We start from the raw sequence: 26,505 nt of genomic DNA, 5'->3' as shown, positions 1-26,505 counted from the left end.
CTGAGCACCAACATGATACCCCAGCTGAGAATCCCAGAACTTCCCACGAAAAGTCCACATCTGCCCTCATGAGATGGGTCATAGGTGCCCCAAAAAGCACTGCATCAGTCTGCCTTTGTGCATTGTGCATATGGAATCTGCGTTGGTAGATGTGGTATCTATATTCAAATGTGGGTCTCGTCCCCCAAATACCTCACTAGTGCATGTAGATATTCCAAAAATCTGACAATGTCCAAAATCAGAAACACTTTTTGCTTCCAAGCGTTGCAGATAAGGACCACTCAGCCTGGACTGGTTGATGTGGCAAGACACCAAAGGGACATGGGGGCAGGCTCCCTGCAGGATGAAAACTACTGGTATTACATCTTCAAACTCCTGTTGGTGTTTGGGGGGAGGCAACAAGTATTTATTGAGCAGGCTTTGGAGAAGGTGGGCATGAGGAGGAGGGGGATGGGGAGGAGGGGGAGAAGGAGGAGGAAGAGGAGGAAGAAGAAATAATATGCAGGAAAACATCCAGGCATGGGCATACTTGCCAGGACTTTTTTTCTTTTTGTTGGTTGTGGGGCTTGAACTCAGGGCCTGGGTACTGTCCCTGGGCTCTTTTGCTCAAGACTAGCATTCTACCACTTTGAGCCACGGTGCCATTTCCTGTTTTCTGGTGGTTAATTGGAGGTAAGAGTCTCACAGACTTTCCTGCCAAGGTTGGCTTTAAAGTGTGATCCTCAGATCTCAGCCTCCTAAGTAGCTGGGATCACAGGCATGAGCCATCAGCAGCCAGCTTTGCTCTAACTCTTAGGAGTCAAAGAAACACAAATCACAGAGCAGAACCCACCCAAATGCCTGTATCTGCTGTGTCTAGAACAGATTCTTCCTTTGGATATGGCTGGATCCAGAAGCCACCAGAACTCTCTCATTTTCTGATTTTTCTATAAGAGCAAAATAGAAAAAGAGGAATTTTTTTTTTATAAAAAAAGAACTGGAAATAAGGTTAATAATGTCAGATTGCCAGCATCTGGCTTTCAAATGCTTGTGAATACTGCTGAATGGCTTTGCGGCCTGTGAATGGGGACCTGTCTGCCAAGACCCTTTCTTCCCCTGTTCTCAGCATGAGGGTGGCAGGTGGAGAGCTAGCTCCTGTCAGCCTGCCCCGCTGCACTGTGGGAGGCCTCTGATCTTGTCTAGTAGGACCATCCTGTCTCATGTGAGCGTGCCTACGCTCTCTGGAGCAGACACTGGAGTACTCAGTTACAGAGGAACTGGAAGAAGAGCATGTGTCTTGATCTGTTTTATGAATGCCAGAGACTGGATAAAGAGCAGACATTTAAGCCAGGCGCTGGTGGCTCACGCCTGTCATCCTAGCTACTCAGGAGGCTGAGAGCTGAGGATCACAGTTCAAAGCCACCCCAGGGCAGGAAAGACTGTGAGACTCTTATATCCAATGAACCACCTAACAACTGGGAAGTGGAACCACTCAAAGTGGCAGAGTGCTAGTCTTGAGTGCAAAAGCTCAGTCCTGGACAGGGCTCAAGCCTGGAGTTCAAGTCCCAGATTGGGAAGTTCAAGTATCATTTCAGTGGTGGAAGGCACAAAAGTGAGAAGGAATTCATCACCTCTGGAAATCTTGCCTTCTAGGCTTCCCTGCCAGGGCTGTGATCTAATCCATTCAACGGGGCTGCATTGGGATGGGAGTGGGGCTGGGGGGGGGGGGGGGCGGGACTTCACCACAGCAGCGAGGGGAGGGGAGCGCGGCTTCAGGACGTGAAGGCACCCTTGTCTCTCTATTCTTCCCCAAAGTCTTTTTTAATGGACATGAGTAATGCCGATTGACTCATCCACAGGATTAAGAGACAGCAGTAAAACCAGATGTGGTGGCACATGCCTGTAATTCCAGCTATCCTAAGGCATGGGCACGAAGATCATGAGTTCCAGGCCAACCTGGGAGTGATACATGTACTTCCTATCTGGGCAGGAGACAGGAAGATCTGCAAGGAGACTCTGCAGGAATGGCCGCTCTTTTCATATGTTGAAGGACTCAGCGCTCTATAGATTTGGGTTAAATCACATGTGCAAATCACACTGAAGACTCGGACTGGACTGGCCGTGGCAGCTCACAGGACACTCCTGGTCATAAGTCCTTATCTGAGAGGAGGAGTCTAAGACCAGGACTTAAACTCAGTACCTAATGCTTTCACTTATTGGCTAGTGCTCTACCTACTGAGCCACGCCTCCAACCCCTGGAAAGCTACTTTTTGTCTGCTTTATGCATCAGGTTGCCACATAATTCTACCTAAAAACTATTTTTTGCTCTTTTTAAAGCTTGAAAACCAGCCGGGCACCAGTGGCTCACACCTGTAATCCTAGCTTCACAGGAGGTTGAGCTCTGAGGATCTAGCTTTGAAGCTAGCCCAGGCAGAAAAGTTCATGGGACTATTAGCTCCAATAAACTACTCAGAAAAAGCCAGGAGTAGCATTGTGGCTCAAGTGATAGAGCAGTAGCCTTGAGTACAAAGAGGCTCAGGAACAGTGCCCCAGGACTAGCAAAAATAAAGAACAGCATGAAAACCCCAAATGATGCTCCTGCTGTCCAGTAGGCAAAGGACATGTGTGAGTCTGTAAATGTTCTTCCTGTGGCTTAAAGAGACCTCTCTGAGAGCTGGTAAGGAACTGAGTCTCTGTAATACCCATCCTTCAGCCTATCCTTTAATGTTGGGAGCAAGAAGTGAATCTCCTTGCAGGATTGGCTAGATTAGCCAGGATCCAAGAAAGACAAAGAGAGGGGCATTGGTTGATTTGGCAAGAAACAAGAAAACAAAACTGCCTTTTTAGCTGAGTGCCGGTGGCTCACACCTATCATTCTAGCTACTCAGGAGGCTGAGATCTTACTCAGGGTTGTGGCTCAAAGCCTGCCCAGGAAAGTAAGTGTGAGAGACTTTTATCCCCAATTAACCAGCAAAAAGCTGAAAGTGGAGGTGTGGTTTGAATGGTAGGATGCCAACCTTCAATGGAAAAGGCTAAGGGATAGCTCCTAAACCCTGAGTTCAATTCCCAGTACTGACACAAACAAACAAAGTCTGTTTGTTCTTGTGGCCTTTCAAGTTGGGAAGAGAAAGAATATGAGGTCATGGACCTCCTTTACTGGAGGATTTATTCTGCATCCAGAGGGGACCTCCTGATTTCTCAGGTATGAACCCAAAAGCCTTTAAGGGCACCCAGCTGGCTTCAGAGTGGCTGCCCATTTGAACCTACTCCAACCAAGCGAATTGGCCCGAATGGGGGAAATTTTGCTTGGCAGTAGATGGTCTTCCTTGTCAACACGTCCTCCCTCCTTCTTCCGGCTGCCCTTCGCGTTCTCCAAGTTGTAGAAAGTTAAAATATACCTCTGGCGCCATTCCATGTAATCACTTGGTCACTTCCCCAACAATACGTCCCTTCTCCAATTTTCCTCTGCCATGCTAAGGGCAGGCCTAAGAAAGAACTTTGCTATTAGGAATGGGACACGTCTACTACATAGCTGTGCCATGGGGCAGGTGTGCCCCACGCTGGTCTGTCTCCTAAAGTCCTTGTAAAAATCAATTGCTTGCTGTGCACCTGTTCTCCCCAGTTACCCATCATGGCTAGGACTCCAGGCCAGCCCACACCATAAGCAGTGGCCGGTGTGATCTGTGTTGAGGTGTCACTGGGGATGGATGGGGAGTCACTTAGGCATGAGCTTCATTCGGGTTCCAGTTGCAAGCTTTCTTCTGGCTTGAGCCCTATCCTGTCATCTTTCTGAGTCAATGAAATGAGGGTGTGAGGGGCTTCCTCACCCATGGTGGATTAATGGCAGAGCATTGCCAAGGGCCAAGATTAAGTGGCTACTCAGAGGTGCTGGCTCACTCACCACCCCACTCCAGTCCAGTCAGAGTCCAAAGACCCATATCACAGTGGATGTGCTACTCATGTGCCATGAAACAGGGTAGAAAATAAAAATGCTGTGATTTTAGTGATTGTCCAAAACAGATGCCAAACTTAGAACACAGGATTAAATAAGTCTCTTTCTTGTGTGTGTTTGTGTGTGTGTGTGTGTGTGTGTGTGTGTGTGTGTGTGTGTGTGTGTGTGTGTGTCTGTCTGTCTGTCTGTCTGTCCTGACACTGGGCTTGAAGTCATGGCTTTGCACTTTCACTTAGCTTTCCCACTCCAGGATAGCATTCTACCACATGAGCCACAGCCCCAGGTCTAGCTTTTTGGTGGTTGATTGAAGATAAGATTCTCACAGACTTTTCTGCCCAAGCTGGCTTTGAACTAGGATCCTCAAATCTCAGCCTCCTGAATAGCTAGGGTGACAGGTGTCAACCACCTGTGCCTGGCCAATAGTTTGTCTTTATTGCTGGTGTTTGGGAAATACTCTGCTAAGGGAAGATGGAGTTGATAGACAGGAGAAGCTGTGGGGGTTTCTCAGGGGCTCAGAGATGCTTATAGGGAGTGCTCTTAAAAATACTCTGAAGAGGGCTGGGAGGTGGCTCAGTAGTAAAGCGCTGCCTTGCATGCATGAGGCCCTGGATTCAATTCCTTAGCACCACATAAGCAGAAAAAGCCGGAAGTGGCGCTGTGGTTCAAGTGGTAGAGCGCTAGGCTTGAGCTGAAGAGCTGAGGGACAGTGCCCAGGCTCAGAGTTCAGGCCCCATGACTGAAAAAAAAAAAAAAAGCCCTAAGGAGTTGGAGGAAGGGTGCATAGCACCTGTAATCCCAGCATTTGGGAGGCCAAGAAGTGAAGATCTTTAGTTCAAGGCATCCTGTGTTAGTGAGATCCTTATCTCAAAAAAAATCCCAATCAAGCAAAGAAAAATTCTGAGAAAAGATGGACATTTGCCTTTTTCTGCTTCTTAGAACTACCAACCCAGTGGGAGTAAGTTGGACAGGGCAGCGGTGGCCAGGGGTGTTGACGAAGAACAGCTGGGCCAAAGCAAGGATGCTGGAGCTCAGAACGCCATGTCTGGACTGAATTTCCTGGACACTAGTACTCAGAGACTAGCATTAGAGTCTCATAGATTTGCCTGCCCAAGCTGGCTTCAAACCTGGATTCTCAGATCTGAGTCTCCTAAATAGCTAGGATTACAGATGTGAACCACCAGCACCTGACCTTTGGCTAGATAATTTTTTTTTGGTCAGTCATGGGGCTTGCACTCTGGGCCTGGGCACTGTCCCTGAGCTCTTCAGCTCAAGGCTAATGCTCTACCATTTGAGCCACAGCTCCACTTCCAGTTTTCTGGTGGTTAATTGGATATAAGAGTCTCACAGACTTTTCTGCCCAGTCTGGCTTTGAACTGCAATCCTCAGATATCAGCCTCCTGAGTAGCTAGGATTACAGGCATGAGCCACTGGTGCCAAAACATTCAGTAATAATCACATAATGAGTAATAGTATTTTCCTGACTTATTGGTTAATTCAAAGCTTAACCATATCAATTCCAAATGAAAATGAAATTTCAGTTTTAAGAGTATTATTCAAATTCAGTACCTTTTTCATGTATGACCCACAAGGTGAACTTATCAACTACCACACCCCTCTATCCTGCTCTGCTTTTTTCTGTTTTAAATGAAAACAAAGATTCTAAGTCAGGGCAGGAGCAGGTCTGTGTGGTAGAGCACCTGCCTACCCATACTCGGATCACAAGGAATATTCATACAGAAACAACTGAAGTTCTTCCTCTTTACAATCACTGTGATAGCAATAATGGTTCGATCCTGCTGTTTGAACACAGGGATGTGTTCAATCCCTTGGGGGCTAAGACCCCCAAGGATACTTTAAACAAACTTGAATGATGCTGAGCCATTATGAATTTACTTGAAGCACGTGTGTGTGTGTGTGTGTGTGTGTGTGTGTGTGTGTGTAACTTCATAACTTCTATGTGGAAAGTAATTTATATTAAAGAAAAGGTAATAACAAAATATTCATCTGAAGCATTATACGACTAAAATTCAACAGCATCTAAAACAACTTCCTACTTGAACAACTTACCATTTTCTTGAGGATATTTTATTACTGATGTTGGACTTACAGGAACATGTTAATACTGAAAAGCATTCTGACTCGTAGTCAGCTTTACCATGGTTTCTATATTCCATACTATGGCCCCTTAACTGCCTGTGGCTGGGGTGGTCTATTCCCACTGCTCCAGTGCACCACTAGTTATGACAGACAAGGCTGCCAGCCCAGCAATCCTCCCTGCTTCTTGGGATGAGTAGGTTCCGTATTAGCCTCTCCTCTCCTTTCAGGTAGCAAACATTTTAAGCCATTTCATTTTAAAGGAAAGAAAAGCAAGGAAGGAAGGAAGGAAGAAAGGGAGGGAGGAAGGAAGGAAGGAAGAAAGGAAGGAAGAAGGAAGGAAGGAAGGAGGAAAAAGAGAGAAAGAAGGAAGGGAGAGAGAGAGAGAGAGAGAGAGAGAGAAATGAGGATAAATCTGCAGGATGAGGATGGGGCAGTCCAAAGGAAGATTTCCTTCTGTACTAAATACAAATGGAAACAAACAAGCACTAAACTAGAGAAATAAGAAGCAACCTTTCCCTCAACATAAACACAGAGATGTAATGAGCCCTTTTCTGAGTCTGGACAGGTACTTTTTGTTTTTGTATGTATGTGTTCTTGAACATTTTTTTGCTCAAGGCTAGCACCCTACCACTTTAGCCACAGCTCTACTTCTAGCTTTTTGGTGGATAACTGGAGATAAGAGTCTCACAGACTTTCCTACCCTGGCTGGTTAGAAACTGCAATCCTCAGATCTCAGCCTCCTGAGTAGCGAAGATTACAGTTATGAGCCATTGGTACCTGGCTTGGATCTGGACAGTTTCAAGCATCAGGAGCTTGTAGTGATCTGGACAGCAGAGTAGGTATTATTGTTGGATGGAGAAAAGATGGCCACCCAAGAAAGTAGTTTAACTCAGGACACTGAACATTAATGGAATCAGAACAGGAGTTCTGAGTGACACCTGGGTAGATGGTACATGCGCCCTGGACCTTTGAAGGACATGGAATCCTTAACTCACAGATGGCCATCTATCAGTCATTGTACTCACTAGGTCCCTCTCCCCAGCAACATGGGATCACGAAGACAGAGATAGTGGCCAGTTCAATCTTGGTCTTGGCCCTGATTCTTAAGAAAACAGAGCTTTGAGGCTATTAAAATATTGCCACCGCCTCTGAGAGGTGGGAGACCAGGGGACGTCAAAGGTAATTGAAAGGGGAGATGAGACAAAGGGCAATACCAGGCAGCAGCACAGGATGTACCCGACCCTGGCCACTGCCTCACAGGTGGCTGGACCTGAATGCTTTTGCTAGGCAAATCCAGGGCACAGAGGGGAGAAAAGGGGAGAACTTTAAAGGCGGGGGTCTGTCCTCCAGAACAAGCCAGTTCTCACACACCAGCAGCTCTGGTGAGACTCACCAGAGTAGGGTTGCTGATAAAAGACCAAGCAGGAAGGAGTCAGGAAACCTGAGATGACACCTACAATTTGTATGTGACACTATTTGGACCTAAAGAGTTGTCCCAGGGGATAATCCATCCCTCCTCCCCTCATGTCTGTCCCTGTCCTGCTGGGTCCCTCCCCACACTTTCCAGCAAGCCCTCCACACTTCTTCTTTCTCAAAGTCCTTTCCACTTCACCCTTCAGTTTGCTTTCAAAGCAGGTCCCCCAGGGTGAGTGCAAAGCTCCATCTGTGCCTTCCGCAGCAGGTGTAAAGAGGAATTATTGCTACTCCCTGCTCTGCTGGGCCTGGTGGAATTGCCCCAAAGCAGTGTTTATCATGCCATTGAGCTGGATGCCCATGTTTAATGTGCTATCTGCGCTGACCCCAGGTGTCTCTCTGCTTCGCTGCTCTCCTGCTGGTGATCCGACAGTCTGAGGCTTGGTAGAGGGTCACTGCTGACAAGTGTATTACCGGTGTTTATCCATATTAAATCTTAGGCCAGTGACTGCCTTTTACCCAGTTTCTACACTCATAGCCTCCCTTCCTGCCTCATCAGGCCCTCTCAGAAAGGCATCTGAAAGCAGGAGTTCTATTGTGGCTTCCTGACCCCAGATGCTTATGAAGGATAAAGATGTTATACATGGCCCTGCTTCAGAGCTGGAGCCTTCCTGCAGATCTGCTCATGACTTACTTATAATGGCATCATCCAGAGCTTGCCCGTGGACTAGGTGAATGACAATGTTCATCACTGGTGAAGGGCGTGGTGAGCAGCACTTTTTCTCATGTAAGAACTGGGCACAAAACTACTTTCTTTATCCTGCTCCATCCCTGCCCACTTTACAAAGGATTTCCATTTCACTGCAAGTATTTACTGTGTACTTTCCTCTGTGAAAAACATCTGCTAGAGCCAAAATAGAAAGCATTTCTTTTTTTTTTTTAAAGTGTATTTGTCTGTTTTTGTGCTAGGACTTGAACTTAGGGCCAGGACATCATCCCTTACCTTTGTCCCCTAAGGGTTGCATTCTACCACTTGACCTAAAGCTCTACTCTGGCTTTTTTTTTTCTTGGTTGATTGGAGAAAAGAATCTCACAGACTTTCCTGCCTTGTAGTAGCTAGGATTACAGGTATGAGTCACTGGCACCTGGCTTATTTACTTATTCATTTATGTTTGTTTGTTTGTTTATGCTGGCATTAGAACTTGAAGTGAGGGTCTCATGCTCTCATTTGGCTTTTTCCAATCATGGCTGGTGCTCTACCACTTGAGCCACACCCTCACTTTTGGCTTTTTGCTAGTTAATTGCAGATAAAAGTCTTATGGACTTTTCTGCTGGCTTTAAACCTCCATCCTCAGATCTCAGCCCCTGAATAGCTAGGATTATAGACCGCACCTGGCTGAAATCACTTCATTTTGGAAAATAAGAAGTTCTACCTTAATGGAGCTATGAGGAAATAAAAATTATTCACATCCCCAGTCTTGAAAGTTATGCATTAATGTTGACGAGACAAACATATTTTGTACCTATTTAATAACAATCTTTCAGCATAATTATGTTAGTCCTAAGTTAATTTTCCAAAAGTTTTGAGTATTTTCTGGCTTCTTTCAGACAGTTGTCCTTGAGAATAAAATGTAAGTGCAAACATGATCTGTGAGTTTGGGAAGCAAATTCTTCGTTCTTTTTGGAACCAGGAGATTTTGACCATGGGAATTTTTATTTTTCAACTATCATCAGCCAATGAAAAGTGGTTTGTTTGTTTTTTTCCCCTTTGCCAGTGATAAGACTTCAGGAATAAATTTCCTGTACTGCCATTTTAAGTCAATGTTTTATGCTTAAGTTGTTGCAAAAGTCTCAAGAAACTGGGTGAAAAATGAATATGTGTCACAGACAAATATAAGGTCAGGTTATGAAAAAGATCCACAAAGCCCAGATATTGTTGGCTCAACCCCTGTAATACTACTTACACCAGAGCTGTGACCTGAGGATCGCTATGGTTCAAAACCAGCCAGGGAGATAAATCCATGAGACTCTTATCTCCAATTTACCAGCAAAAAGCTGGAAGTGAAGATGCAGCTCAAGTGATAGAGCACCAGCTTTGAACAAAAATGCTAAACAAGGAAGTGATGCTGTAGCTCAAGTGGTAGAGCTGAAGCCTTGAGCTGAAGAGCTGAGGGACAGCGCCCAGGCCCAGAGTTCAAGCCCCACAACTGACCAAAAAAAAAAAAAGAAGAAGCTAAGCAAGAGCCTAAGACCTTGAGTTCAAGCCCCAGGACACACACACACACACACACACACACACACACACACACACACACACTTATAATCCACTGTAATGGATTATAATAGTTAATTGCAGATTATTCATTCAGTCAATTACTAGTTATTCAATGTCTTTTAGCTACCAGGTCCTATGGAATCATTGGCTTCTTTACTATACTTCCTCCCCTTTTCTTTCCCTCTTCCTCCTCTTTCTCTTCTTTCTTGCTGTGTCCCTCCTAATCCTCTTTTTTATCCCCTAGAAATCTTGGCAGGAGCAAGGCTTTTGTAGTCACAATGTTCCCCAATTAGGGAGGAAAGGATCTTTGTTTTTGTTTTTGTCAGTCATGGGGCTTGAACTCTGGGCCTGAGCATTGTCTCTAACCTCTTCAGCTCAAGGTGAGCACTCTATCACTTGAGCCATTGTGCCACTTCCAGTTTTCACCCAGGCTGGCTTTGAACCGCAATCCTCAGATCTCAGCCTCCTGAGTAGCTAGGATTACAAGCTTGAGCCACCAGCACCCAGCAGGATCTTGTTTCTTTGTTGTTGGTAGTGGTGGTGGTCGTTGGGCCTGAACTCTGGGCCTGGGTCCTGGCCCTCAGCTCTTCAGCTCAAGGCTAGCGCTCTACCACTTGAGCCACAGTGCCACTTCCAGTTTTTTCTACTTGTGTGGTGCTGAGGAATCGAACCCAGGGCCTCATGCGTGCGAGGCAAGCGCTCTACCAACTGAGCCACCTTCCCAGCCCCAAGGATCTTGTTTCTAAAGAGAGGAAAACCTTGCTTTGCTGGTCCTCTGACCTGCCTGCCCTCTGCAGCTGCCTCTTCCTAGGAGATCCAGGAAGAGCGGATGTCTGTGGCAAGCAGGTAACTTCAGTGTACTGCCCAGCTTGTGCTGGGGAACATGAATCTTGGGATATGGAAACGAATAAAGTATGGAGCTTGGACTACCTGGAAGGTCTTCCAAGCCCCAATAGGAAATTCAGATAATGACGTGGGTGACAGTGGTGGCGGGTGGAGACCCCACATTGATCTACTCAAAACACCCCCTTCGTGCTTTATTTGGTGCCTCAGCAACAGTGCTCAAGGGGCCTGAGCCTTCTTGCCCCAATAATGGCCCATTACAGCTTCAGGAAAAGCCATCATGTTTCCGCAGCATTTATCTGTCAGCAAGAGACTATTATAGAGCACAAACTCACATTCTATCAGTGTTATCAGTTCATTAGGATCCTTGGGACGGATGCCAGCCAATGGGTTGGCAGTCTGCTGGCCACCACTCGGGGATATAACTCCACACCCCACATTCAAGCATGTGAGGGGACGCCAGGTCCACAGAGGTGTGTGTTGGGGGACATTGATCTGGCCCCAGGGATGCTCAGGTGAGGCTCGCCTTCGTCATGGTGGACTGTCATGGTGTCCTTCCCGGACCCGTTTCTCCCAGCCCTCACAGTGAGCTGGAGTACATGCAAGCTTGGCTTCCAATGCAGACAACTCCACAGAGGCACCCTGCCCACCCCGGGCTGGTGTAAGAAGTGGTTATACACGTTGACAGTTCCCTGCGGCATCGTTCGTACCTGGACCCTGGTCTTCAATGCACATAGGTATGGGTGAAAGAACAGATGATGTTCCTACACAATGTGTCTCTGCCCCTGTTGGACATGGAGAGCAAGGGGCTCACTCTCCAGAAATGCCTGCTGGGTTTTATTGGCTACTGATGAGACCTCATTGAGTGATCAAGTTCTCTGCTGACCTGAGGACCACACTGGGTCCACTAGCTCAGGCTGAGTTGCCTGGTTTGAAAGATGCAAAAGGCCATCTCTTTTTGTGGGTCCCAGAGCCTCACAAGGAAAGGGGGAATAGGAGAACTTGAGAGACATTGCTTGCTGCTGCTGCTGCCTTATTTGTGCAAAATGATGAGCATCAGGGGAGGCTGAGTCAAGGGAAGGAACATACTGCCAAGACCAGGCTCTGTGAAGGATAGAGATTTGCACCAGCTCTTTGCCAAGGGTGCTGTTCTGGGCTTAGCTGTACAAGTTCAGGTTCAGGCATTAGGAGAGCCACTCGGAGGACTGAGCCAGGCTGCAATGAGATGAATCAGGCGGTGGGGTAGTGTCGACCTATGATGGGCCGGATCCATGACCTGCTCAGTGCTCTTCCTGCCTTCCTGCCTGCCTTCCTTCCTTCCTTCCTTCAGTCTTGCCTGCCTGCCTGCCTTTCTGCCTTCCTTGCTGCTTGCTTTCTTTTTTCTTTTCTTTTCTTTCTTTCTTCCTTTCTTTCTTTCTTTCCTTCTTTCTTTCTTTCTTTCTTTCTTTCTTTTTCTCTCTCTTTCTTTCTTTCGCACTAGGGTTTAACTCAGGGCCTTGTGCTTGCTAAACAGTTACTCTACCATTTGGGCTATGTCCTCAGCCCTTTTTGTGCTTTTTCATTATTTTTTTGCATAGGCTTTTGTGTGGGAGTGGTTGTAATTTTTTTGTCCATGGCCAGCCTTGGACAGGAGTCTCCTATCTACAGCCACCTAGGTGGTTGAGATTATAAATGTGGACCATGACACCTGGCTTATTGGTTGAATTGGGAGTCTTGTGGTTTGAGGCTGGCCAGTCTCCACCTCCTGAGTAGTTGTGATTACAGGTATGTGTCATCATGTTCAGCCCTGCTTAATGCCATATTGGCACATTTGCCAGGACTTTTTTTCTTTTTGTTGGTTGTGGGACTTGAACTCTAGGCCTGGGTGCTGTCCCTGAGCTCTTCAGCACAAGGCGAGTGCTCTACCACTTGAGCCACAGTGCCACTTCTGGTTTTCTGGTGATTAATTGGACATGAGTCTCACATATCTTCTTGCCTGGGCTGTTGAGCCTCAAATCTCAGCCTCCTCAGTAGCTAGGATTACAGGCATGAGCCACCTGCACCCTGTGCGTAGTGCTTTTTGTAGGGAGGGAAATGCGGGCCTGAGGAGCAGGGTGTGCTGTGTGTGATTGTGCTTCCTGATGATCTGTCACCTGAGCAATGCTCATGACAGAACAGAGGTCATGAAAATGGCCTCCACCTGCCACACTGTCTTTTGACCTCCCAGCAGGTCATGTGGGGAAGGGTGCAGACACGGAAACCCATGCCCTTACTATCTACTGGGTGGATGGGTGTGTGGAGAGTCATGCTCCTGGGACTGCTCTCATCAGGCCTCCCAGTCCTTACGAAAAAGCTTCAATTAGTGGGGCAGGAGAAGGAGAGAATCTTGTCTACAAAGATTTCAAAGTTGAATGAGTAGAAACCCAGAGACCACAGATGGCATACGTGCTTGTTATTTGCATGTGACCTTGAGAAGGACACTTGGCCACACAGGGAAATATGCACGTTTCTTGATTAAAATGCAGATTCTCCTAGGTATGCACCCCTGCAAATTGATCATCAACTGACAATGCATGGTGTGCACCTATCCTAAAAACATGATAGCTTACTGTGAGAAATAGGGTGCCACCTGAAAGTGGGGACTTAATGTGGCCACCTAGCATTGGCAAGGGAGTCTTGTGCTGTATTTCTCTCTCCTGGGAAAAGATCAAAACTCAGACTTTGAGGTTTATCACAGAATAAACATGTGTGGAGAAGTAACATCGACACTCCCCCTCCCCCCCCATATATAACTCGTATAAGCCAATAAAAAGATCGAGGGTCAGTTTCTTCTGAATTCATGTGGCTTTTGTACCACTGTAAAGACGAAAAATCATATTAAGTCAGTCATGGTAGATCACACCTGTAATCTCAGTACTGGGGAGGCTGAGGTAGGAAAATCACAAGGTCAAAGGCCAGCCTAGGCTACTTCGAAAGAGATCTTGTATCATAAAGACAAAAGAAAAAAAATCTGTGTCAAACTGTATTAGTGGCAAGGACCATCTGTAATTCCCAGAGCCTCTCCCAGCTATAAGGTTATGGGAGTGCTATAAATACCTATGTAAACAAAGTGAGTGTCCACTTATACCTTCTGCAATGTTCACAACCCTGTGTTCCAGGGCTGGACCTGGTAGCCCAAAGAACAAAAAGTCATAAAAAGGATGGCTTACAGCTTTTGCTAGGAATGGATTACTAGTAGCAATTGCTGGAGGTGTCCAGTAAAGGTATAAAATTGTGATTGGCTCTATGCATTTCAAGCTTGAAAGAAGCCAAGAGCTCTGCCAACCTACTTTCTATCCAACATAGCCTTTGTTTTCTGGGGAAAAGATGACCTTGGCAAGGTCACATGGATGAGTGAGGAGAAGATCCCAGAGTCTTCTGCATTGTCCCCACTGTGGTCTCTCCAGCCAGAGCCATGGAACCTGGCCCTTGCTTTAGGAAGGAATCCTGTACTCTGTGAACTGACTGAAGGGCCGGCAAGGAGAGGCTGGTTCTGTGCACAGTGGGACCCAGCCAGACTTGCCTGGAATGTCTCAGGTGAAACTTGGGCTTCCATGTTGAATTATGTCTTGGGAAGGGGTGGGGGAGGGCGTCCTGGCTCCCTGCCCTGATCTTTCCTGGAGCAGTATGGAGGCTCAATCTTGCCAGGGACAGAAAGGGAAAGGAAGGTCCAGGGCAGTGGGGACAGAGCCTTCTGGGGTCTCAAGGACCTTCTTGCTGCCCAGAGGGCTATCAGCTAATGCCTAGAAAGCAGGCCCTCCAAAACTACCATCCTGGAGCCTTGGATGCAGAGGAGGACTGTGTGAGGTCATTATCCCAGCTCGCTAGCCCCCACAGATTTCTTCTCCCTTCTTTGTGTCCAGTGTCCTTAAGCCTAGGGGTCCAGGTGTCACCCTCTGGAGACCCTTCATTCCACTCGGTGCTGTCTCCTGTGAAAACTGATGAAGGCAGCTCAAGAGACAGAGCACTCTCTGACAAGGGCAAAGCCCTGGATTCAATCCCCAGTACAGGGAAACAAAAGTTATTCTGTCTTGGAAAATATGTAAATTGTAGGAATAGTAATAGCAAGAAGGAAAAGAAATTGTGAGCCAGGCCTGGTAGTGCACATCCACAATCCATTCCTGAGGCTGCAGGTACTGGTGGTTCAGATGAAACAATCAGCCCCTTCATTGACCTTCCAGTCTAGTGAGGAAAGCCCTGGTGAGGGGAGGAATGGGGGGGGGGGGTGCCTGTCATCCCAAACACCAAAATACCTATGATTGCTAATTATGAGAAAGCTCCTGAAGGCAAGGGGAATAGCAGAGGGCTGTGGTGCGGTATGGAAGGGAGCCTCTATGTGCAGGTACAAAGATTGGGCCCTAAGGGAAGAGTAGCATGAGTTGTGGAGGGATTCCAGAGACCCAGGGAAACTTGTGAGGATTCCCTATAGGCTAAAGACTGGAACCTCCTTCCTAATTGCAGAAAGTAGACGTGTGTGGTAGGCGCACATCTTACTGCCCCCCAGCATGTGCTTCAAGAATGGATTTCCAGAGCAGAGAAAGGATGAAAACAGTCATGGAGTCCTTCTCAGCAAGAGCTAGGGGTCATAGAGAAGCCAGGCTCTCGGAGAGTGTCTATGGATCCTTCTGCCTACCTCTAACGAAGTCTCTGTTTGAAAAAAGAAGTTAGGAGTCTGCTGGAGGTCTGCTGACACAGCGGACATCTTCATCCATCTCTTGGTGAGATGCCTCTGTGAGCTTCCAGCCTGGAGACTCCCATGCCTTCCTCTATTCAGCCCCCTTCCCCCCAGCCTGCACAGGCACATTTGTTCCAGCCAAACACCTGCAGGGCTGCTGCCCATTCCCCCTAACCCTCCTGAAGCAGCCAGCACCTCCTGGAGCTTGGCACCACCCTCTCTGTTCCCTGTCTTACTCCCCAAATGCATGGTGCTCCCCCAGTTACACACCGTTTAGACATTATTTTGATGATGAAATTATGTCTTCCCTCTCTACTGCTCATTGTCTTCTGGAGAATATAGGAGAATGAGGCGGTGGTCTCTCCTGAGGGCTTTTTTCTGCCTCTTTTAAATAATTCTATACTTGTTCCCCTCCCACACTCATTTGAATCATCAAATTGATTATTATCCCTGTGGCAGGCACATCTCAAAAGATGAAAAGCCCCAAAAGAAGGATTAGAACTTGACTTATAGCTCTGTTCCGTGCAGTGGCAGCCTGTAATATTCAGGCTTCGGAGGGAGCGAGTGGAAGGCAGGGATGCAGGTGCGATCATAGCCGGGGATTCAGGTGCACATTTGAAAGTGTCTCCTTGTGACTCAGAGTGGCTATGGCAAGGCAGGAACGCTGAGGGTTTGAACCACCACTGTGTTTTCCTAAGCTGATGGGGGTTTATGCACAGCCCCTGTGTCCTGAATGCGTGAACCGGCCTCTGTTTACACATCTAGAGGTATTTTTGTGGATGTACACCCTGTACCTAGCCGTATGCCAGGTGATACAGCCGTATGCCAGGTGATACAGCAGCTAGGAAGGGGATCCATTTCCCTTTTGCTCTCTGTCGCTGCATCTCACCTGTGTGCTCACCTGAGCCTTCACAAATTCCAACAGCCCAAAACAAGGCTTTGATGCTTCTCCTTGGTGCTGGGATGGAAAACTGTGATTTATTTAAAATGTACCAAATGAACCCATTCCAAAATGCTGAGGGGGTGATTTTGCTAGGCCTGCTAGTGAAAATGTGGTAGGATGTTGTGGAGATTATGTAGTCCATAACTTTCCCTCTACCCACAACCACAGACTAGCCACTTGGAGACTTACACCCCCGTGTCCCCCCCCCCCCCCCCGCCCTTTTCTCCTCTCAGGTGGGCAAGTTTTAGGTCTTTTAAATCTAGTCCTCCTACTCCTCAGGAGATAGGGACCTTGAGTGTCAGCAAGAGCCAGCCCAGCGCACCACGTTCCATTGAAAGGCTGGTCCCCCCTCCCCCCACCCCAGCTTGATCCTGTCACTTTAAGTCCAGCCCCTGCGAGATAGCCAATGGGAGCCAAACCATACATCAGTCTCTCAGCCTTAAAGCTACAGTAGGGTTAGTGGGCTCCAAGTCTCGGGTGCCCCAGCCTCCTCCACCGCGCGCGTCGCATCCCCCTCTGCCCGCTCTCGCTCTCTGGCTGCGAGTGTGGATGAGTGGGAGCCCGGAGCTGTGCGCGCACGCTCGGCTCCCGGCCTCCTCTGCCCCCCGCACCTCGCCCCTGCCTCCGCCCCGGCTTCTACCTTCCCCGGTCCCGTGCCCCAGCCCGGATCGGATCGGACCGCACCTCGCCGCCGGTGCCCTTCACTCGTCTTCCGCGTGATTTCCCCCGCCGACCGCCTCCAACTGGGAATGCTAAACCGGGACTGATGGACGTGTCCGAACTCTGCATCCCGGACCCCCTCGGCTACCACAACCAGTAGGTGTCCTGCTTCCTCTGTCTGTCTGTCCGCCTGTCCTTCTGCGCGTCCAGCGAGGGGCTCGGTCCTGGCTGTCGCAGTTCCTCTTCTGTACATTTTTTGAAGTGTCGGGGAGCTTTGGGGGGTACGGGGGGGGCACCCAGTGCGGGCCGGGGTGGGGGGAGCGGCACACTTCCTGGGAGTCTCCGCCGGGGTTTGAGTCAACCACCTCTAACTTTTCCCGCGTGCCCCCCGCGTATAAATCCGCACTTGGAGAGGCGAGAGCGGCACTTTCTCGGTTCACTCCGATCTCGCTGGGCGGTGCCAAAAACAACCCCCAAATCCACCTATTTCCGTAAACGGGGTGAAGGGGAGGCGAAAAACCCAGAACAGGTGCAGCCGGGGTGTCCTGTCCCGCGTCCGCCGGGGGACAGCAAGCAAGCCGGCTGCTTTGATTTTATGTCTATTCTGGGGTCCCAAAGTGACCTCCCGCCGGTGGGGGAGACGATCCTACGGACCACCCACGGGAGGAGGGGGGGTAGGGGACGGCAGAGGTCGGGGCTGCGCTCCTCGTGGGGTTCCTCCCCACGGGGCGAAGTGTGTGCGTGCGCGCACGCTGTCCCGAGCAGCCAGCACCCAGAACGCGCAGGAAACAGGGGTCCAAGCCAGGAGTAGAGGTGGCCAGCTAGGCGCTACGGGCCGAGGCGAAGTTACCTGGAGACGATTTCTCTGTCCCCCCGGGGGTTGGCTCTGGGCGGTGGCTTCTCCCCCCCCCCCCCGTTCCCCCTCCGCCCCTCCCCAGCCCCGGTCCCGGTGCCCCGTTGGCCTCCCCAAGCGCACGCACAGACTTTGAAGTGAACATCCGATTCCCGGTGAGTCGCGTGGGAAGCTGTCTCTCCACACCTCCCCCCATCCCCGCCACGCGTCCTGTCCAAGACCTCTCCGGCCACCTGCGACCCTCGTCCCATACCCTCTGCTTGTCATACCTACCAGATCCTCTGCCTGCCTGCCTGCGTCGCCGCCAGCGCGCTGGGCGTCCCGGGTGGCGCAGGAGAAGGGAGCATCTGGGTGCGCGCGACCCTGCGCGCAGAGTGGTCTTTGGGAAAAGGTTTAATTTAAAAAAAAAAAAAAGATAGAAATTGTAAGCTGGAAATTCGATGTTTTCACTCACAGATTTTTTTCCCCCTGCCGAACTTTTTGTACTTCCGCCTTTTCTCTCCCCTCCCCGCCCAAGCAAGCAAACTAAACGGATCAAGTCAGTCTTCCTCTCCGCCTTTCATGTTTGCACCCCTTCCTTCTTCCTATCCCACCTTGGAAGATCCACGGGACCCTATCTGTGGAATAACTGATCCTGTAGGGCTTTCCGACGTGTCTTTTCTCCGCCCCCCCACCCCCCTCCTACCAGACACCGACTTTTTCCCCTCGCTGTGGCCCATGCGGGTCTCCGGCAATTTCCCTAAACGCTACGTGCGAGAGGCGAGAGTTGTGTGGATCAGACGGTGTGGATCAGACCGTCGTGTCCTCCCATGCCGGCCTTTCGGACTCTAGCTTTAGGATTTTCACGAGTCCTTTAGATACGTCCAGAATTTAGACAGAGGGTGGGAAGAAAGCACTAGTCTGGGAGATGGGATGGGGGGGGGGGCTCCTGTATTACAATCCATTAGCCTAGAAAGTGGCTTTTCGTTCTCTTTGAAGGTTCACTCTGATCCCAGCTGGTGGGGGTTGGGGTGAGGGTAGCAGTAGCGCCTTACAAAGCACTCAAGTGGGGAGCACCACAGGATCCTTGGGGGTCAGAGGAGGGCGAAAGTGAGGCTGCGGGATGTTTGGTGCTTGTGGGGCATTTCCTCCCATAAAATTATCAAGGAAGACAAATATTGGATGCTTAAATTATTTAGGATCCTTCTCTCCAGAGGTGACTTCTTCAGTTGAGCTGGAAATCTTTGTGCGTTTGTCCCTGGCTCAAGTCATAGTCAATCAATATGAAATGTGTAAGGGAAAGTATATTCTTTGATTGTGTTGACCAGGAGAGATGGGAGGGTTAGCAACCAGATACTGCAGGACCTGACAGGAACCAAGGTTTGAGTTTCAGGTGAAAATGTGTGAGAAGACACAAGAGGTGTGAGTCGCAAGGTCCTGAATGCCAAGGAAAGGCTCACAGTGAAATCATTTGATTGTAGGTTGAATTCTCCACTGTTTTCTTTGGGGGAAAGGTGGGGGGGGGGGGGGATGGAAAGCGACTCACTCCATGGGGCATAGGAAAAGCCAAAGTCTACCTGCCATCTCTGCTGAAATGTGGTCCCTGTAAGGTGCCATTTCTCAGGTCTGCTAGGCACAGCCCTAAGCACTAATGAATGTCACCCTGGGTAGACATGGGTTCCAGTGATGGTTTTCATTTGGCATGGCACAGGAGAGCATCATTGCCAAGGTCGAGCGTGGGAGGCCAGCCGCTGGTGTCTATGGGAAGCATCTTTCTGACCTCTACCCCAGGACTTTGTGACAGGTAGCATTGGATCATCAGTAATAAAGTCACAAAGGGGGGGAAATGCATGCTTTGGTTGGTTGGAAAGACACTGGATGAACCTGTTTATTACGGTAACACTGTTTTACAGAGAACAGTATGTGAAGGGATCCGTGTGCCTTGCACAGTCAGCTTTTACCCATGAAGATTAGCTGATATTCCCGGGACCTGAAAACACCCAAGGGCACAGGGAGTGGAGTTCAGAGATAAAGAACCTCGCAGCCCACCCTCCTTGTACCACCACACAGAATATTTTGTCATGCGTCCATGTTATCCTCACTTTCCCAGGTCAGAAATGAACACACACACACACACACACACACACACACACACACACACACACGCACGCACACCTCCTCCTACTTTTTCTCCTTTATTTTCCTTTTTCTGTAGCCAATCCTGTGGGTGACTCCATTACCCTTTCTAATCAATATTTTATGTACATATATAATCAGCCAGAGTGGGAGCCAGCGTGCTCCCCTGAACGCCTGTGTACAAGTGTGTCCCTGACAGGATGGCTGGAGATCCCCCCCCCCCCCCGCACAAACCCAGGGGGGCTCAGTGGGGGTGGCCTTACCACCATCCGATGACCACTTTGTGTTGTTACAGAAACAAAGAGCAAGCTGTCCTGAAGGTAAAATGTGTGGGTTCACACGTAGGAAAATGCCACATGGTAATTCAGAATCAGTGACCCAGAGAAAAACAAAGGGGGAAATTAATTTTTAATGGTACATTTTAAAATAAATCAGAGTTGAGGACATTAGTCTTGGTTTTCCAACGGAGGGGCTGCCACGCTTCTGGAGGTGTGGGCTGTGGAAGAGGATGGGGAGAGCCAGTGGGACTTGTTCAGCCCCAGGGTAGTAAATGGAGAAAACATTAGGTCAGCCTTGCAGGGCTCCATCCAAGCCTGGCTAAGGCCCTTTCCGGCTCAGTGAAATCCTGACATCCCTGGAAATTTCCTATTGGAACTGATTCTTTCCCCAACTCCTTTCATTTTAGAAACAATCCTCTATTTTACCCTCTAATTAGGAGAGTGGATGGATCTTCCTTTATTTTTTTAAAAAGGTAGGAAAGTAGACATAAGGAAAGAATGAAGGAGGAAAGAAGGAAGGAAGGAAGGAAGGAAAGGGGAGGGAGAGAGGGAAGGAGGGAAGGAGGGAAGGAGGGAGGAAGGAAGAAAAAGAAGCCAATCTGCCAACAGGCTTCATTCTATGATGTGATGTGAGGAAATCAATGAATATCCTACTCAATCTGAGAGAAAAGGGACAGAGATACTTGGGAGGAAAAGCACCTGGAGGCTGGTGGCTGTGATGGGGATTTCGTGGCACTTGTGCCTTCCTAGAATGCCTGGCCCTAATGCCGCTGTGGGGGGTGGGCTTGTAACTTCCCTTCCTGCTCCTGAAATTGGACATTTTGCCAAATGATTTTTTTTAAAGACTCTATAGCCATTGAACAAGTTTGTCTCCTTTCTCAGTCCTCTGTAAAATACCTTATTTCTTTTGAGCAAAGATCTGCGTTACTGTAGCAGATCTGTGAGATACATTGAGAGACAGTACATCTGGGCATTAGGGTGTGGCTGTGGATAGAGAAGCTGCAGAAGGAGAGAGAATTTGGCAGACAGAAGAATTAAGGCATGATGCTTTGGTGTTGGATCTCCAGCTCCCCTTCCTAGAAGTTGCCTCCTCAGGACTTTAAGTGGCTTCCTTGAAATAATTGAAACTCGTTGTGGTTCCATATTTAAGAGAAGAACTAATTCTACCATAATCCACCCTTCAAAGTAAAACCTGACCCCACATTCTGAGGTCCCCCCTCCTCTACTGACCATCACAGGGTTCTCTGCCCATCATTCTTGACAAGAGACCTGTGAGGTACTCTTGTGCATGACTAAGAGCTCTGCCTAGACCAGCCATGCCTCCTCCTGGCCCTCAACCCCCACTCCGGATTCTAGTGACTCGTGTTCAGCATTACCAGTGGGAAAGGACCCCTGGCTCAGCTGAAATGCGTAGCTTCTAGTGTCCTTCACCATCACCACAGGCCCTAAAGGGCACAGAGGCCCAGAGGGGACTATGGGTGCAGGTCTGCAGAAAGTTCCCAGGAGGCCAGAAAGGGTGAAAGTTGAGGGTGGACTGGAACCAAACCAATAAACCCAGAGGCTACCTAACCATCTTGCCTGTTCACCCTTGAGGCTACTTGCTTCATTTCAAGGGACAAATCAGGGGACTTTTTTTTTATATATAGCACATATGAGCTAGAAGCCCAGATAGAGCTGTATTTCAGTCCAGTCTAGCAAACACACCACTGGGAAATAGTCATAGACATGGTCAGTCCTTACAGGAAGAGCCTATCAGCTTCAGCTGGCCCCTGTGTCCCCTGAGCTATGTGGGGTGGCCTGGAATCGGATTACATCTGGTTGTCCCATCCACGAGTCTGGCCTAGTCCCTGTATGGGGGGAGGCTATGGTGTTTATAATTGCAAATGTAATTAGCACACCAGCCATGGGGGACTGGATGCTCAACTTCTCTGCACATCACGATGACCCCTGCAACAGCTGACCTGGCAGATTAACCCCCGCAGGACCGGCCTGCCTTCTGCCACTGGTGAGACCACTGACCTTCTGCTGACAGAGGCAGCACTGGGTTAAGTCCCAACCCCTTCCTTGGAGGGTCATCAGCTGGACGGGGCTAAAGAGTTGGGGTCCTTTATTCCCTAGGGCACTGGGCTAGTGACCAGCACCTCTTGGGATGTGACCTTACACAAGGCTGGGCTGGAGCAGTTCCTCCCCAGTGTCCCAGCCACCCTGGAGGATGTTCTAGGAAGACTGGGTGTGAGCCAGTCAGCCCTGTGCCTCTGGGTGTCATGCTAGAAAACTCCGGATGCAAAAGTGAACGTGAGATGGCTCCTGCCGGGTGCTCCGGGGGCCGGAAGGCAGTGGCTTGTGTTCGTCATCACTCCAGCCTTCCTAGAACCAGCCTTTGGAGGTGAGAGCCTGCTGGGCTCTGAGTGTGATTCTGCAGAGCGGTCATTTCTGGCCATTCTGCCCCTGAGATCCGTGGGGAAGGCCAGACACTGGCCAGCTCCGCCTCAATGTGTTTCCAGGAGCAGAGACACCCCCGACCTTTCATTCAATCAAGCATTCCATAAAAAGACACCCAAAATAGTGAGGTGAGGACAGTAGGTTCCTGGTGATTTTCCCTCCATTGAGCAGTGCATCAACCTCTTTGAGTAGATAGGAAGATCTGCCCTCTCAAGTGCCTTTTCTTTTGATACTGGTTGGATTTAAAATCAGAAAGGATCTCAAGCGGATCTTTATTTATAAGTAGTGACTTAAGAAAGCGTCAGGCATTTTGGGGGATGTCGAGGTGGTACAGAACCTTTCTATACCCTCAAATAGCAAAAGCTGTGCCCCTTCCTGAGAGTTTGGGGGCTGGGGACATGCTAGTGTGTTGCGGTGGGTGAGTGTGGGCAGAGGGCTCTGCTCTGTAAACGTTCACCCTGTGCCGCTGTGCCCCTTGCCTGGACTGAGGTCAGGCCCAGTGAGGCTCCAAGAGCGGCTGCCCTGCCTTCCACTGATTGGTCCACAGCATGAAAGGGATGGCAGAGGCAGAGGCAGGGGCCCCCCTGGCTGGTGGTCCCTGCAATGCAGAGGGTCTCAGACTTTCTAAACAAGACTGTCTTTAGTTTGCTGGCCTGAGTAGGACTGGGACAGAGCTGGGAGAGGGAGGGCAGGGTCCTCCCCTTCTCTGGAATAACAAATGGCCATGCTGGAAGGAGTACTTGAGCCATCCACCAAGTGGAAGTCCTCTTCCACCTCCTCTGCCTTCCATGGAGGCCACCCTTCACAGACTATGGCTTAAAGCGTCAATGTTTTCTTAAATCAAGGACAATCCTACTGGCTGCTCTGCCCACAGGACTTTCAGCAAGGAATCAGATAAGGTAGGGGGGGAATGACTGGCTACATATCTTAAAATTTGAATTCTCTGAGCTAGTTCTGGTGGTTTATGCCTGTAACCCTCGCTACTCAGGAGGCTGAGATCTGAGGACTGTGGTTCAAAAGTATCAGAGGCAGCAAAGTCCATGGGAGTTTTTATCTCCAGTTAACCATTTAAATAAAAGCTGCAAGTGGAGCTGTGGCTTTGATGGTTGAATGCCAACCTAGACCAAAAAAGCTCAGGGACAGTGCCTAGCCACTGAATTCAAGCCCCAGTACTGGCACTTAATTAATTAGTTAAATAAGTAAATAAAAACAGGATGATCTGAATTTAAATGAAAACTATATAAACCTCAATCAAACAAAGTTTTCCTGGGGGAAAACATTACATTGGCAATGTAATTTTTTTCATCTTTATTTTACCGTACTTTTGAAGCTCTCTATGTTTTGGTCTTTAAAATATTTTATTTTCTTTTAAAAAGTCTCTCTCCTTTGTTCCTTAAGATGCTAAAATATTCTTCTTAATATTGTCATTCAGCATTGACCAGGATCAAAGCTTTTGTGGGAATGGTTTTCTGGAAAAATGTTATTTTCTTCTTCAATGTCATTCCATCCAGGGGTCAAGAAGCAGTTCCACAAACTCTGACAAGGTTTCGTTTTTATCCTCTGGTTTCAAATGTGATCAATTTTCATTTAAAACTATCTCAGGGTCTTCTCCTGCCAATGACAGCTGCCGTCAGCCTCCTGCCCAGACCTCGTATTTCCTAAACGGCTGCATGTGCCGAGCCCAATCCCAGTCAGACTCTTTAGTCAAGGAAGGAAACTCCTTCCTTGACTAAAGGGTAAAGTACTGTTCAATTTGGCTCTTTTATTTCTTGTTGTTTGAATTAACTCAGATATATAAGTTAGGTGCGTTTTTTTTTGTCTTTTTAAAAATCCATTTAAATAATTTTATGATCTTTGCTTAGATTTTTAGCTTGAATATTTTTAACCTAGTTGTGCTTTAAAATACTTTGAAAAGAGTTTTGAACATCCCTGGACTTCTCAAAGAGCTCTCGGCTTCCGAAGGGGGCAAAGAACAAGGATTACAGTGCTGAGAACAGGAGGAACTAGATGGCTGATGTTTTAGATAAAATTTCTCTTATGCTTTACTATTTTGCCTTTTCCTTTGTCTTCATCTATTTTTCCCCTTTCTATTTACATTTGAATTTTGCTGTTGCTTGTTCTTTTCTTGGTAACCTCTCTCAATTTTATATTTGGGAGGAAGGCGCATTGAAGTGTGAGTCTGTGTATGAGTGCGTGTACGTGTGTGCATGAGCGTGTCTGTGTTGATCAGAGGTTCTGAGCGCGAGGCAGGTGAAATCCCCACACAGAATGACTGTCATTGGCGTCTAGTTCTGATCCACTCACCAATTTCCTTATCCACTATCCACTATGTTGTGGATGAAAAGAATAAAAAGTGTAACCAATCTGTTTATAGGGAATTCCAGGCTGGCTGTATCTCTTACCTGGGGTACCAGGTAACAGAGTGAGAGTAGAGGTATCAGAAGAACTAAACTCAGTCCAAAACCAATTTTTTAATCTTGTCCCGTCTCTCTGCCTGGGTCTGGGAGCCCTAGTTTGGGAACTTGGTGGCTGGGAGTAATCTAGTATATGCTTTTGATTTCGTTCTTCCTCATTGATCAGCAGAAAAATCTCCCGTCTGATGGTGAATCAGCCCTTCAGCATGCAGAGTACAGCATTTATTTATGACAAAGCTTTATGCTTTGTCATTTGTCTCTTGGGTGTGTTGACATTGTCTACCTCAACAGTCAAGCTAAGAAGCTTGTCTGTTTAGTAGAAAGGATACTGATTTTTTTTTTCAGCAATCACAGCAATAATGAGATGATCATAATTACGACACCCGTCATAGCTTCTCCCCTTCCTTTTCAAGAATTGCAAAGAGATTCTTACAGTCTGTTTTCTCATAGAAACTGGGTGAGGGTAGCCATGACTTGTATCCCGAATCATAAATATTTGTTATGCAAATGTAACACATAAAGGCTTTGGGTTCGCATGTCTGAAGTCATCCAAGAGCAAAAGCTGGCGGATGTGTGACGATGAAGAGGCAGGTAGAGAATGTGACACACCCGCCTCCGAGTGATGCTGGGCATTTTGCCTTTGAACTCAGAAGGGAGAAGTGTTTCCTGGAAAGGATGCCTGTCAAGTGTGACCCCTCTACCACCAGTGGCTGCGCGACGCTCTGCCTCTCACATCCCCAGCCGGCTGTGTTCTCAGGAGAGTTTTGTAGACCAAAGACACACAGAGGACACAAGGTTATCACTTGGTGTGTAGGGACATTTGGGAAAGAATTGTGTGGAGTCAGTCACTGTCTTGGCCTTTTGGAACCCATGAGAACTCTGTTCCTGCTCTATTCTCCAGAGGCTGGAGGTCATGGGGACCTGAGCCCCGCTGGGTCCCTATCACCCTCTTGCAGCCTTCATGGTGACTCCCAGATCTAACCTCTGCTCATCTGCAGACTGTGTTCATCTGTGGGTTACTTTTGAATTTAGCATTGCCTCTGTTATTTCGTCTCTCATGTGTGTGGGTGTGGGTGTGTATGTGTGTGTGTGTGTGTGTGTATGTGTGTATGTGTCCATGCGCATGTGTGTATACACACACCTGGGAAAGAGGAGGTAACTCTGTTCCATCCACCATACCAGGGTCCCTAGCTATCTGCACCTTTTTTAAATACCTCAATATTCTTCCTTGGGTTCCTCCTCCATTTTATTTTTCTCCCTTAGGTAAAATAAAACTCCAAGGTGTTGGATTATTAATTGCTTATTAACTGATTTAGCAAACCAAACATGCCACCTTAAGGAACACAAGAGTTTGGCCGTGCGGCTCTAGCCAAGAGCAGCTTTTTTTTTTTTTTTTTCTTTTTCTCCTCTCCTCAATCGGTGAGAAATTTTATAGCTGCAATTCCCTTGTTGGACCGTGAGTAAAAAATTAATTCATGAATAATAAAAACCAATCAGTCTTGTTGAGTTTAAGAAGGATTAGGAGAAAGGGTGTTTTTTCTTACAGAG

At 48.2% G+C, this 26,505-nt stretch overlaps 1 protein-coding gene across 4 annotated transcripts in view; it reads left to right on the top strand.

The window, feature by feature from the left end:
• Esrrb (estrogen related receptor beta) overlaps nucleotides 1-26,505 on the top strand; it is a 171,377-nt gene that overhangs the window by 44,107 nt on the left and 100,765 nt on the right. The window contains exon 1 of one of the 4 annotated variants that reach the window (XM_042692827.1): nucleotides 16,697-17,011. The exons of 1 other annotated variant lie outside the window; for it this stretch is intronic. In XM_042692827.1, coding sequence (XP_042548761.1) covers nucleotides 16,962-17,011 — 50 coding nt within the window. In that variant the 5' untranslated portion in view covers nucleotides 16,697-16,961. Of the gene's footprint in view, nucleotides 1-16,696; nucleotides 17,012-26,505 lie in introns of those variants that run through there. 2 more of the 4 variants (XM_042692830.1, XM_042692829.1) reach the window with 2 other exon arrangements.

Source organism: Dipodomys spectabilis, unplaced genomic scaffold (genome assembly GCF_019054845.1).
Source record: "Dipodomys spectabilis isolate Male_0828 unplaced genomic scaffold, ASM1905484v1 ptg000157l, whole genome shotgun sequence".
Classification (NCBI taxonomy): Eukaryota; Metazoa; Chordata; class Mammalia; order Rodentia; family Heteromyidae; genus Dipodomys; species Dipodomys spectabilis.
This window is presented reverse-complemented; position numbering and strand designations above follow the sequence as displayed.